We start from the raw sequence: 14,729 nt of genomic DNA, 5'->3' as shown, positions 1-14,729 counted from the left end.
CTGGGCGTCAGCCACTGACCACATAACATCAATAAGGCGTCTAATATTATCTGAGGAGTTACGACCACGAATAAATCCCACTTGGTCAATATGGACCAATGACGTAATTACACTGTCTAGTCGGTTTGCTAAAATTTTCAAAATTATCTTAACATCTATTTGCATTAATGAAATAGGACGGTAATTCTTGCATTCATTCAAATCTTTACCTTTCTTAGGAACTAGACTAATAAGGGCCTGTCTCAAAGTTGGTGGTAGTATACCCCTCTCCAGCGCCTCCTTATACACCTCTAGTAAAGGTGTAGCTAGCTCTGTCGCAAAGCTCTTAAAAAATTCCCCAGTAAAGCCGTCGGGCCCAGGTGCTTTACTTGAAGGTAAAGCCTTGATTACCCCTTTAATCTCCTCAATAGTAATATCTAAATCTAGAAAATCCCTCTGTTCATCTGTCAATTTTGGAAGTCCAAGTGGTTCTATAAACTTATGAATTTCTTCTTCACTTGAGCTAGATGTTGAGCTATATAGATTACTATAAAATTCTTTAAAGGCCTGATTAATATCTACAGTTGCAGTAAGCAGGTCCCCAGTCGGCGACCTAACAGCAGGAATAGTGGAGGCCAGCTCCCTCTGTTTTATATAACTGGCAAGCAACTTTCCTGCTTTATCTCCTGACTCAAAATATGTTTGTCTAGCCCGAAATAGATTAAATTCAACCTTTTGGGTTATTATGTTATTATACTGATATTTTAACTTTGTCAGTTTTCTCATGCCGTCTTGTGTCATTTGTTGCTTCGATACTGTTTCAGCCTGTTTAATTACATTTTCCAATTCTAGCAACTCCCGTGTTTTAATTTTCTTATGGTAAGACGTGTGTTGGATAATACGTCCCCTAATCACAGCTTTTAAAGCCTCCCACGCAACACCCGCGGATGATACGGATTGCCAATTTATCTCCAAATAATTATTTATTTGACCTGGATGACTGAGAATCTTCATCAACTAAACTGGTTGTTTTTTAGCAAGCCATCCCTGCATTTCCAGCAGCTTTTAAGCCAACAAACATAGGTACTTTTTTAGCAACCCATTGCTGTGTTTCCACCAGGGATAGTGCCATGACAAGCAGCTGTTTTTTTTACAGAGACATCACTGTGTTTCCTGCTGGGATAGTGCTGCAAAAGCAGTTGTTTATTATCAAGACACTCAGTATGTTTACATGCAGCTTGAGAAAATTGAATTATTGGCTTAGTCCGACTGAAACCGGACTTTTAAATGCATGTAAACAGCTTAGTCCGACTGAAATTGGACCATCCATAGCTCGACTAACACACCTAGATAATTCGATTGAAAATCAAACTATTGCTGCATGTATCCCCTTAGTCCGACGGGAGGAGTCGGACTCGGCGTTCTGTGTATGCACCACTTTTTCTTTCGCGGGCTTTCACCCAGAAGAAGGAGATGACGTAGCAGCAGTGCAGTAACTCCCGGAAAAACAAACAAGCACCATGGTGACCGAGAAGCAGAAGACGGGCGAGGACACTACATCCATGCTCCGACGCAAAAAAACGCAAAACGCGGATTTATTTAAAAAAGTTTCTGAACAAGAACCAGAACTAGTTCAATATGCACTATATTGAAAAGGACACAGCGCTGCCAATCGAGGCGGAGACAGACGTACTTTGTCAGAAATTTGAATTTCTCTTCTGCATGTATACTCAGACAATACGAGAAGTCCGTATGACTGATTAGCTGAGCCAGTAGCTTAGCTCTATGACTGCGACTGTATTTCAAGCCAAAACATGATCTTTACCTCACCATAACCACATAGGTTTTGTGCCTAAACTTAACCATACTTTTAGCACAGCAGTGTTGAAACATAAAGAAACCCTAAGTTTCAACATATCTGCAACATCATAACATACGTAATGCAGCCGGAGTTTGCAAAAAAGTACAATGTCAACATTTTTTTTGAGGTGATTGGGTTGAACGCAGCCTTTAAAACCAGGGGAAAAAAACACATGCTTTTACAATATCCAGTCTCATATCACAGTTTTGATAATCATATCAATGTATGCTCAATGTTCCAACTCACCTATTAATTCCAGTTACTTATACTTTTTTCTGTCACTATTGAGATACTGTCAGTAAAACCGAACCCTTTCTACCCACATGTTTCACATTTAAAGCCTTGCAGTGGCTCAAATATCTGCAGGAAGTGTTGTGTTTACCTGAGAACAGCAATGGCAAAAAAACAACAGCAGCAAAATACAGAGGAAGTAGTTAATAAAATCATAAAGCCTTTTATTTGGCTTTCATTAACTCAGCTCTTTGAATCCGTTTTTTATTTAAGGATTTGCAGTACGTTATAGATATTTTTACATGTAAAGATAATTCATACCTAGATATTTCATAGATACAGATATGTATTTATCTTCCATCAGATCTCAGAGGGAGGAGGGTTTCCTTTTCTCACCTCCTCTCTTTCTCACACTCCTTACTTTCCATTTTTTCTATCTTCTCACCGCCTCTCTCCCTTTCCTTTTCTTTTCTTTCTCATCCTACCTTCTCGACACCTACTGTCTCCCTCTCTCCCCACTCTTTTCACCATCCCTCCTCCTCATTTTTTCTCTGTCTTCATCACATCTTCTCACCACCACTCTTCTCCACCTTCCCCCTCTCACATTTCTTTCTCTCCCTCTCTGGCTCGGCTTCCTGCTGGTTACAGCTGTATTTCCCTCTAGCAACAGCTCGAGGAAGTGTGCCTTGGGCCTGGAAATACTCCACCATCTCTTCTCCTTCCAATTTCTCGCTCCCTGCCAAAAGCATCTCCAGAAGCGACAGCTTAGGAGACTTAAAATACTTCTGTTTCCCTCTACTCCTTTTCTCACTGTTGCACATTCTCCCCATCACATACTCTCAGTGATACAGCTGGCAGATACAAGAAACTTCAAACAATGCTTACAATAAAGCACAACGCAACCACCGCTATCAAATTAAAATTGTTTATATTTTTAGAATTTAATTCCTCACAAGACCTTATCCTTGCTTCTAGCATTTGTTATTACTTCCTGTGATGATTTTCATGAGTTTATACATAATTCATGTCATGCAGAACAGCATGTACACCTAATTTTCTCAAATAAGAACATGAAAAAAATGTTCCTCTTCCTCCACATCTTCTCGTTTCAAATTTCTTCCCTACTTCCACTAATATTCCTCCATCCTTTCTCCCCAAGGCCCAGCTCGGTTCTACTAACAGGCTGCTTCCTGCTGAGGCCAGCGGCCTATTGCTGCTGAGGCAAGGTGGGCTGTCGCTTCCCATATCATCAATACAGAGGAGAGGAGGGGAGAGGAGAGGAGAAAAAGAGTGGCAAAGATGAGACAGAGAGCACGAGGAGGAAAAGGATGGGAGGCTGAGAGTAGCCCTTAGCGAAGTGTCATCACTCAGCTAAACTCTCCCCTGCACTCTCTCTTTCTCTTTCTATTTTCCACTTGCTGGGGGACCAAAACAGCAGCGGGGGATAGGAGCTGCTTTATTACACTCCAAATGTTTTCCAAGAATTTGGCCGGAGTGACAAAGATCCCTAGAATTTGTTTCTCAGCCCCTGCGGCAAGGCCCTGTTTGAGAGTCTGTGGGCAGACGGGTGCTGATGGAAGTAGGGGTGGTGTTGCGGAGTGGTAGCGGTGATGGAGGAGGGCAGCTGCTAGAATTGCCGAGTAAGAGACAAGGGAAGCTGAGAATCACGGGGTGAGACGGAGAAAGCAAGGAGAGGATGGAAAACAACAGCCAGGCGCATTGTGCCAAGTGTGAAGTGCGTTGAGTAGACAACAAAGAAATGAGGTTAAAGTGAGAAACTGCAGGGTGTCACACTGCGCATATAGAAAAATATTAATGGGGGAGGGGTTGGTCCCTTGTGTAACAGCCAACAAATGTGTTATAATGAAATGCAAATTCTGTAAATCATAAGCAGCAAAGTTAACAGAGGGGAAAGCTGAATGTTGTTGGAGCACATTACATATGTCTTTGATGAAAGGTCACATTCAGCAGAGGTAATAATGTAAATCAGTTGGATGAGTATATTGTATATTTTGTGAATATAAAGCACGTTCACATCTCAATAATTCTGATTTGGTGGGCAGCGTGGTACAGTGGTTAGCATTGTGGCCTCACAGTAAGAGGTTCCTGGTTCAGCCCAGGGTGGGGGTTCAAACCCCAGGGTAGGGGAGCCCTTCTGTGTGGAGTCTGCATGTTCTCCCTGTGTCAGCGTTGGTTTTCTTTGGGTACTCCTGCTTCCTCCCACAGTCCAAAGACATACAAGTTAGGTTAAATGGTGACTCTTAATTGCCTGTAAGTCAGCCCTGCGATAGTCTGATGACCTGTCCAGGGCGTACCCCGCCTCTCGCCCAATGTCAGCTTGGGTAGGCTCCAGCCCCCTGCAACCCCCAACATGATAAGCGGTTATGGTAAATGAATGAATGAATTGTGATTTGGATTATGCTTAATCCAAACCGCACTTAAATATAGTTTGAGGTACCTGGGTTTCATCAGTTTACAAAAGTTAGCCCGCTAGAATGCTTGCAACAGTACACACAAAAAGGCCGGCACTCTGATCATCCTGCTATGTTGGTTTGGGTGTAAATATCCTTTCTACTCTAATTCTGTTTCCATGGTTTATACCAATAGCTACAAATCTTTGTTATCTCATGCCCTCTGGATTGCTCTGTTGAATATTTCTCAAGACTCAGGACTTTCCAGGCAATCCCTTCCTTTATTGGACAAACTTTTTACTGTAACAGAAGTGGTTTCGGCATTCTATCTGTAATACTTTCTAATAATAAGCTAATCTTTTATAGGAAGGTCATTTCTTAAGAATGTATTCTAAATTCACGCTACTCAGTGCAGATCTTTCTGCCAAGCTTGATAAACTGTTAATCTCCTCTTACAGTAACACTGACTGTGTTTCCTTTTTTGAGTATTAACCGCAGCTTGCAAAACTGTGAAGGTATTTGTTCTTCTGTCAGTGGGCCAGCACTGATTGTCTTCGTGCTTGCGTTGGAGTGAAATAGCACCTACACATATTGTGGAGATGAGTGTCTTGCATACAGTAGGTAGACTCTAGACTCTACAATCATGCCTGAAACGTGACGTGAAACAACTTCCCAGCTTAACAGCAGCCTGAGTTATTACCTTCCAACCTTTGGGTAAGTACGTGATGCTGTCAATCCTAAAGGTCCCTGTGACATTTTTAATTATTATTAGGCTATGTTGCAATGTTTTGCACAAGGATGCACCAATCCATTGATGTGCCAAGTCTGAGTCAACAAGAAGGCATAAAACTAGAATTGTCGCCTAACAGTTGTATGCCTCCGCAAACTCGTCAAGTAGCACTTACAGTTTACATCCATGTCTGTGAAAACATGGATGCTTCACACACATCTTCCGTCCAGCACCATAGACCATCTATAGTACAATCAGTCGAGTTTCAAGGTGGACACCCAAGATTAGTGTCACCTATTCAGTATCTGACCCTCTGTTCCCAAATTATGACATTGCGTAATGGCCAGCAAAGTGTTGTTGCAGAAGATTATGATGAAGCTAATCTTTGACCTTTTTCATTATTTTTATCCTGCTAGACATTTGTGTGAAACTTTTTCATAACTACCGAGTTATGGACAAAAACATATTCTTGATCACAGTGATCTTGACCTTTGGCCATCAGACACTAGTCTGTTCATTCTTGAGTCCAAGTGGACATTTGTACCAAATTTGAAAACAGTCCCTCAAGGCCTTTTTTTGAGATATCACATAAAGAGAATGAGACAAACAAGGTCACAGTGACCTTGACCTTTGATATTATGACCACCAAAAATGTATCAGTACAGTTTTAAGTCCAATTGGACATTTGTGCCAAATTTGAAGGAATTTCTTCAAAGCATTCTTGAGATAGCAGGCTCACAAGAATGGGATGCACATACAGATGCATGGACAGCCAAACAGACGTACGGACTGACAGATGGACGGACAAACAACCCAAAAACTAAACTAAACTAAACTGGCTATCATCTTTAGAAATGCGTTTAGCATTTATATCAGGCCTCAATAAGAGAGATAATTTTGGTAAGGAGGAGTGAATGAAAACATTACTTTATTGGTTCATAAAAAAAACTCCACAGGCTACACATTGTTCTCAAATGACAGTGGCTTGACCTCCCACCCCCCAAAAAGGGCACTTTGAACTTCAAGAGGCAAAAGGACAGGTGCTCAGGCACCCTCAGCCTCACCCTCTGTGCGTGCCTGGCAAACGCGTTGGACCTGAAGCTTAGTTACAAAGTGACAACTTGCAGGACTACCTGTGAAATGCTGTAGCTGGTGAAGTGAGCTAATTGGGCGCGCTGCCAGCCTGGCCAGGCTAGCACTTGTCAGTAGCTCCCATAGCTTCTTTCCCTTTTATTCACTGATCTGTTGTGTTTACTTCCCTCAGGCAATCTGTTCATCATTGCACACCATTTGATTCAATAAACATTATCAAACAGGGAAAACAGATCAGGGCTGTCAAGATGGTTTGCTATTGGTCAACGCTGTTCCTGTGTCTAAGCTCATCAACTCTATGGTTAACATTTGCACAGATTTATCTTCTCAAGCAGATCCTCTTATCACGAGAATGAATTGATTTCACTACAAAATTTAAATCCTGGTATGTCCAGGCCTCAAAGCTGCACCATGTTATCATGTTGCAGAATAGCTCGAAATGACACAAAGACATATCTATGGACTTCAACATCGAGAAGTCAGCATATATAATGACCGCTCTGTGATCACTTTACACCAAAAAATACCAAAGGAGAAAATCTGTCCATGACTCTTGCTGTTGTATAATCATTTCTGATTCATCACTTCCTGCAAGCTTTAAAACATGCAGTGATTGCCATGACTACAGATGGCATGCACATAAATGCTGTGCAGTAAATGATTTGAATATTTATCAGAATGTGAGATGTCTGTGTCCTTGTGAACAATCTTTACCCGCAAGAGATACAGATACACTATGTGCTCTAAACACCTGCAGTGTTTTGAAGCGTGTGAGTGCAAATGTACAAACAGTATTATAGTGAAACGTCTCCAGCATGTTTTATGTGTTTTATGATAGACTGAGGGTGAGATCGTGTGCTGAAAAATCTACCTTGTGTGAGAAGTTGAAGGGTCCTGACTTCCTCCCGGACGCGAAGCTGCAGGACCTGCTGCAGGATGTGCTGCCTCTGGGCTTCCTGCATGATGCCCATTCTTTCCAGCTTTCTGTCTGTCAATCTCATCAGAGCCCGCCCTAAGCAGAAGCAACAAGACAAAGGTGAAGGTTAAAGCTCCGTTTGGCAGTTTAATTTTGGTGTCACAAGGCGAAAACCCGTGATAAACTTTGAGCATATTGTAAATCAAATGGATGGAGAGAAAACTAGAGTTTGCAAGCTTCGGAAAATCTATACTGTGAGGGGAGACTTTGGCCAATCACAGGTCATTTCAGAGGGCGGTTCTATTGGCTGTTTTACAAATGAGATGCACGTGCATGTCCCTTCGGTGAAAGCCTGATTCAACAGCAGAGAGTCATGCAGGGAAAGTTGCTATTCCAGCACTGGCAACAACTGCTTACAGTACAAACCCACCCAAAAAGGAAGACTGACGTATTACCAGAGAGTCAGAAAGAGAGTCTGACAGTCATCAAAACATGTCAACATCAACAAAGTTTTTCAGAGATGGAAAAAAAAATGTTGCTAACAGTTTAGCTAACTGGGGCCAAAGGCTCATGGCTGCAGCTTTAAGGTCACGTTTATGTAACTAATATTAGCTCGTGCCCTGAATCACAGCGTGTCCTCCGCCTCACTCCCCGCCACTGCAGACCACCTCACCAGAAAGAGAGCGGGTAGCAGCTCTGAAGACGAACCACTAATCAGCAGCCACAGCAACATGAATCCAGCCAGCATAAACCCCAGCTCCAGGGGACCAGACAGCCTCAACTTCCTGCCGGATTTAGCTAATAGGTTAGACCCAGGGCTGTCGCTAACCACCAGCCTGCTGTGAACCCCAGTGCTGGGGAGTTTGTGCTGACTGAATTGGAGCTGCTACATCCATTGACTGAAGGTTTGGCTCCTAAGCTGCTGCCAGCTTCTTCCGAGGAAGATGTCCACGTTGGCAGAGAGTGAAGCGAAGGGACGGGGGGTGGCTAATGTTAGCTTGCTAATTCTTGTTTCATTTGTGGTCTGTGAACACGGGGAGAAATTGTGGCAAGGAGGGGCTGAGTGAATAATCTGTGTCAACTGTACGCTGATATCAGACAATGTATGGGAAATGCTGGGTAAGTGTATGAAGCGCGTGCATATGCCCATAGTTGTCTGGTGGAAAGGGCATGGGACAGAGAGGGTGGTTGACTTCCTGTTGGGTTTACTTACTTACTGGGATGTTACATGTGCCTCCCAATTTTTTTGTACATCTAGGTGAAACGCACCGCAGGGTTACTTTGCTGAAGTTTTGTAGGGCTCACGACTGAGCCGTTCTGTAATCCCTGGGCACGAGGCAGATAAATCACCCAATTTATCACCTGTTTTGATGCATGTGCAAAGTTTCATGCTTTTTTAAGCAGCTTTAGCCCATCAAAAAATGCAATTAATTTGGAGGGAAAAAAGAGTCTTTAGTTTTCGTAGAGCTTTCGCTACAGCCTGCGGTTGGTGCTCAGGCCTCAAGGAGGGTAGATTTTGAAATTCTGTTTTTTTTCTTGTCCAGATTTCTGCCACCCCAGTTTTAAGGGACAGGAGTAGCACGAAGCCGGGAGAATTCAATATACACAGTTGGAGACACTCTGAAAGGGTACAAATAAAGCATTCATGTCAGCGGAGGAACAGTATAACAAAACAAACACAAACAAATATGGTCATAGGTTTTTAGCCGCACTAATTGTGCTGCAAATGTTGATTAAAACATTTTTCTGACATAAAAAACAAATTGTTTTTAGGAACTGTTGCCTATTATGTGAATGCCAATTAGTCTTGAGACCAGCAATATGAAGGCCATTCTTCTAAAATGCAGCACAGGTTTTACATAAATATCAGTAGTGTATGTCCCTTGAGCGAGAAACCCTCACAGCTCCATCCCTAATTGCAAATCCTTGTATAAAATCCATGATTTAATCATCCAATCAGTGTTGATGAGAGGGATTTGGGCTGTTGGTAAGATGCAAGTCGAGTATGGTGTAATTATTAACGCTTGTTACGAGTGCCTTTGTAACATGTGGGATGGTAAGCAGATAGGATGATAATTCAGGGTAATTACTAGGCGTTTTGGTTGGACCCTGACAGCTCCCTTTGCTCCTTTGCCCTGATGTCTCCCTAGGCAAGAAACTGGCTCTGATTGGGTGCCAGCCGAGGGGAATGATCAGTCCTGATACATTCATGGAGGTTAGTCTGTCACAATCTTCTCCCTAATTTTCTCTCTCCTCTTTTGATCAGCTATTTCTGCACATGGTCTGATCATTAACAAATATGAAGCTTCATTCAATACTGATTCAAGATTTAAATATGTACTTGCTCTTATTGGGAGCTCCTTTTTAACACAACAACAGAGAGAAAAGGCAAACTTTATCATTTTATGTCTCTTGAATTGTTTGGGCGATCTATTGTGGATCGTTAGGGCAAGCAGAGCCCCACGCTACCACTTTGCTACCACAGCACAGAAGGGAGTAGTTGGGAAAGCTAAGTACCCTTAAGTGTTGGCGGTATAACGTTGACTGTGTTAGGCCAATTTTCTCCTGCCTTAACAAAAGCAGCTCCTCGCACGGTGCTGCGGCCAGATGGGGCTAAGATGTCAAACACAGTTAAGATGCTTCAACGCAAAAATGGCACTGAAAGTACCCATTACATAAACACTGGGGAGCAAAGTAGAGTCATAAAGACTCAAAAGTGAGAGAAGCATATTAAATGGGAGAATGGAGAGAAAAAGATTAGTGAGGTGGAAAGAGGGCTGATGAATCAGAGGCGGGGTGGAGGGTGGAAAGTTGGGGGAGAAGAAGGAGATGTACAAATTGACAGAAGAAAACCAACGTGCACATGCTGTTATGAGTCTATAAATATTGACCAACCATCACTTGGCGCCTCATCCTGTAACCAAAGATAGATCGGCATGGCAACAGAGGTTCACTTTCTCTCTGCTTCAGTGATGTCTATCTTAAATAACAGCAGATACAGGAGATACAACACAGCTCTCTGATCAGGAGACACACAGATGGTTCACACAGCATCTTTGATAATCACTGCATTTAAAAAAGAAAAAAAAAGGTTTTGGATCATTTATTAAATCATTCACATGTTGACATGGAGAGACAAAACTGATTTTTTTGTAATCAGCCATAGCTGCATTTTTAGCAGCTTTTAATCTGCCAAGCATTGGTGTTTTTTAGTGACCTGCCACTGTGTTTCCACCAGGGATAGTGCCACATAAAAATTTACAGATATCACTGCATTTCCAGCTGGAATTACACCAACATAACTAGTTTTTTTAAGCGTAAACATATTCTTAACCATAACCAGGTGGTTTTTGTGCCTTAACAACCACACATTAACCACAGTGTTGTTGACTAGAGTTTCAATGTATCTGCTACATAATAACGTGCAGATGTAATGTATCGGTGGTTTGCAGAAAGATACAATGCCAACATTTATTCTGGTGACTGGTTTGCTATGCATGTACTAAGATATATATTTTATATATGCCCTTTGTCTTGTCATTCACAGACAAAAAAGGCACAGTAGGCTATGTTATCTTACATAGTGATGTTAAGAGAGTTGTATCTCCTTGCTAGACCTTTGAAAAAATCCATTGTATTTGAAAAAGTTTTACATTATGGAAAATGCACTTGCTTCCTTGCTAGGAGACACTACTCATGTCTGCTCAATGAATATGGAGCTAATCCCAGCTGCTGTCTATCTTAGCTTTGTACAAAGACTGCGGGAGAAGGAAACAGCTAGTCCTAGGGTAGCAAAATCCACCTACCAGGACCTCTACAGCTCACTAGGAATTAACCAGGACCATCAGCAGAAACTGGGTGAGAAATAGTCCATAAAGTGGTATAGCAGTACTACTATAATAGCAGTACTACATAATCCCCTCCAAAATGGTGAATTCACCCTTTGTTGGCTTTCTGATTGGTCTGCTGACCCACCAACCAGAGTGTTCCTCCCCATAGCAACAGTTGCTAACGTACTGGTACATGGTTAAAGGTGTGCTTGGGGCGTCTGCAACAGATATCCAGAACGTATTCCCGTAGTAGTTTTTATTTTTTATTTATTTTATAAGAGATGATGTGATCCAACAATGTTACGCTAGCTACAGACTGTTGTTAGCTCGCTATGCTAACCTGTTGGGCAGGCCTCAGACAGGCCCAGCTCGTATTAAACATTAACTTGCTGGCAACGTTAACGTTTGTAGAGGACAACATTGCGATTTATATAACGTCAGCTAACTATTACTGTGGTGTTAAACTTGTAAACACTCTCAAAATAACGTTAACGTTGGGCGAGAGAGCTAGCAACCGCGGGGGGGCAGCTCACGTTAGTGGCCATGGCTACCGTCAGACATCGGGACAAGACAATGTCTGAGGGAGTTTTCAACAGTTTTCGGATATGTCATGTAATGCCCGTTCACTCAACTGTAGCCACGTTTGTTCTCTATCACTGACACCACATTTTGGACAGAATTATCAATTCTATTTGAATTACGAGATAGTTAAATCTCCCGGTATTTTCCATTGTTTCCTATGAGAATAAACCCCAGCGAGACTAGTTTTGTCAAACCCAGCAACAGTAATCAAGGAGGACAGGTCTTGACAAAGGGTGAAGTGCACATTTTCACACTTCAGTTTTTGTACGGATTAAACAAATCAGACATAAGTGATATTAGTGAGCTTTAGAAGTGCTGCTGGGCAGACTCTGGGTGGGGCCAGACCAGCTGTTGCCCTCTCTTTCCAATCTTTATGCTATGCTAAATTAGCCTTCTGCTGACGGTAGCTTCATACTTAGTGTACAGACATTTCAGCAGTATCAATCTTCTTCTAATCTTATTCTTTACGTTCACCATGTTTTACAGAAATAATGAAGGTGGACTTCTGAAACATGCCAACAGTTAAAAGTCTTGACGATCTCCGTGGACAAAGACCCACTTCCTATGTAAATATAAACAGCTCATTCTGAGGTAACAAAAACACAACAATTCTTATTTTCAGATGATTATACACTAAAGAAATAATACTTATATTATATTCCATTTCTGCAAATATATCCCCCTAAATCCTACACACTGGCCCATCAGTGAAACCCTTCAATTATGATTTAGGATTAAAGAGCATTTCGCATGAATGTTTCATTCATTTAATAACTTGAGGAGGTGTTAATACACCAGGCCTGATATCATTGAATAGCTTAAAATAATAAGTGTATTAATGTGGGCAGGTTGAGTACAGTGGATAACGGCAAACAAACTGCCAGTTCTGGTCGGTGGGTGCCAACGCTTCCAGTCGGCGAGGCAGTATCAACAGGGTGGAACAGCTTCTGTAAGGAGTCCAAGCTTTCACTCTCTCGCCCTGCAGTTCTGAGCCATTGGCTTCGACAATCCCACCAAGCCTCAGCTGGGAATTTTTCAAACCACAATTAATACACTGAGCAGTGTAGCATGGCCATGAGGAGGAGGAGGAGGAGGAGGAGGAGGAGAGGACAGAGAATGAAATCGGTCAAGAGGAAACAAATTAGGTAAGAGAGGGAGAGATACTTAAAGAAAGTTAAATGTCTGGAAGTTATAGAGAAATAGTGAATCAGGTGTAAAAGGCATCAAAAATGATAAAAGGGCCACGACTGTGCCATGTGGTGGTACAGACAAAATATTATGTCAGCTTGCTGCATGGTTAATTCAATGAGACTACTGCACGATGATAGAGCATGGGTCTCAGTTCATTTTGCAGGTCAACTCAAAAAAAAAAAAAATATGGCATAAAGAAGACATGGCAGAAAATCATTAACTCTTGTCCCAAAACATATATTTTACAAACTCACACTGTGACACTGTTGTCCACTCCTTGCTTAACAGCAGAGAAGTTAAGGCCTGCCTCTAGTTCTGAGCATGTTTAATCACTGCACTGTGCTCTAGACTTTTCTTCACTCCATCCACTTACTCTGTGGTCCTGTCACCACAGCTTCTTTTATGACAGAGTACTGATTGGATTCAAATCTCTCTCTGACACCTGACAGAATCTCGTCTTGTCTTCTCTCACTGTTTCCAATGCTTTGCACGTTTTGAGCAAATCTTTCAAACTTGAACAAAATAAAACGTTTCATCAAATCGCTGTGAAATATTGCACCAATACATGACAAGATTACATTCTTCTCTTGCTCCTGCCATCTTTACAGGGCAGCCTGTGACTGCAGAACAGAGGTATGAATATTTGGGTCCCATCTTGAATCCAACTGATTATCATTTTAAAAAAGCAAACCAACAGTTTTCAAGATTGACAAGTCTCTGTTTAAAGAGTTTTATATTTCCTTTGTTGGGTCAGTTCTAACATTTGCTGTGATCTGTTGGTTTAGTGAAACCAGTAATGAGAAAACTGGTTCTTTTAATAACCCAGTTCATGTGGTTTATCGGCCACTAGAGAACCGACTCATGAGAAATGACTCTTTTGGAAAGGACTTGACTCCCCCCCAATACATTTGCCAACATGTGACTAAGGGGAACACTGGCACTTCAAGCACTGCTCTGACGTCTGCTTATTAATTCAACACCAGTAGCTCTGACAAATGATTGTATGTCACTGCTGCTAAAATGATTTTTGTGTTCTTCAAATGAATGAATTCGAAACTTCTGATCAATGTATACCCTATAATGCTTTTAATCAGGAACTATGGTGATCAAGAGGGTCTGACATAGACCCCATCCAGACTGGGTATACTGCAATTAAGTACACCCAGGAAAACCCTGTTTTTGTTTTTTGTTTTTTTTTTTTTAGAGGGCTTTCATATTAGGTCAGGCTGATTTGTACCATGCCTCAAAAAGATTTCCCCCTCAGTCCACTCTCCTATCACTCAGCTTTCACATTAGTAGGAATGTTGTTCCATAACGGAGTACACTTGCGTCATTATCTATGTAACATTTGTTTATGTCTTTGCTACAGTGCAGAAAAAGTGCCAATTGCTGGATCCCAAGCCCATACAGTCGACCTGTAATGCTTACTTACAATTTGGAAACAATGTCAAGAACGATCCTCTCGCCTGCCGGCCATGCAGTTCAGAGGATGATATTGGTGTGTGTTGCATCCATATGCAGATTTTGGAGGAGATCAACAGCATTGAGAAATGCCTTGGCAACTCTACTCGCAGAATGCTACTTGGATTAAATTGCAGTCCAGTTCCCTGTTTTTGAAAAACTGTTTTTCACACCTGATGCGACCACACATGAACCATTCTTGGGACCACCTTTTCAAGTGGACCCAAGCACAGATTGATGAACAGTGCCAGATATGGTACACAGTGTTTACACTGATCACAAGGACTGGACTTTAGGGTCAAGTGTACCTGGATCAGGGCCTGGGTCCCTGATGTGAAAGTCTCCTTATTCTTTATTTTGGGGCTTTCTGGTGGAGCAGTGGCATGTAACTCTAAGTGGTAGAATGAGCCAAGATGCAGCAGCATGTACTGCAGTGTCAGGGTGT

At 42.0% G+C, this 14,729-nt stretch overlaps 1 protein-coding gene across 8 annotated transcripts in view; it reads right to left on the bottom strand.

Annotated features, from left to right (window-relative positions):
- samd12 (sterile alpha motif domain containing 12) overlaps positions 1-14,729 on the bottom strand; it is a 224,204-nt gene that overhangs the window by 149,230 nt on the left and 60,245 nt on the right. For all 8 annotated transcript variants that reach the window (XR_007451603.1, XR_007451604.1, XR_007451605.1 and 5 more), the window contains exon 4: positions 7,176-7,316. Coding sequence is in view for 5 of the 8 variants with exons in the window: in XM_049602669.1 (XP_049458626.1) it covers positions 7,176-7,316 (141 nt within the window). In the remaining 3 variants the exon portion in view is untranslated. The remainder of the gene's footprint in view (positions 1-7,175; positions 7,317-14,729) is intronic.

The sequence above is a fragment of the Epinephelus fuscoguttatus genome, linkage group LG17, assembly GCF_011397635.1.
Source record: "Epinephelus fuscoguttatus linkage group LG17, E.fuscoguttatus.final_Chr_v1".
Taxonomy (NCBI): Eukaryota; Metazoa; Chordata; class Actinopteri; order Perciformes; family Serranidae; genus Epinephelus; species Epinephelus fuscoguttatus.
Note: the sequence above shows the minus strand (reverse complement) of the source record. Positions and strands in the feature narration are given on the sequence as shown.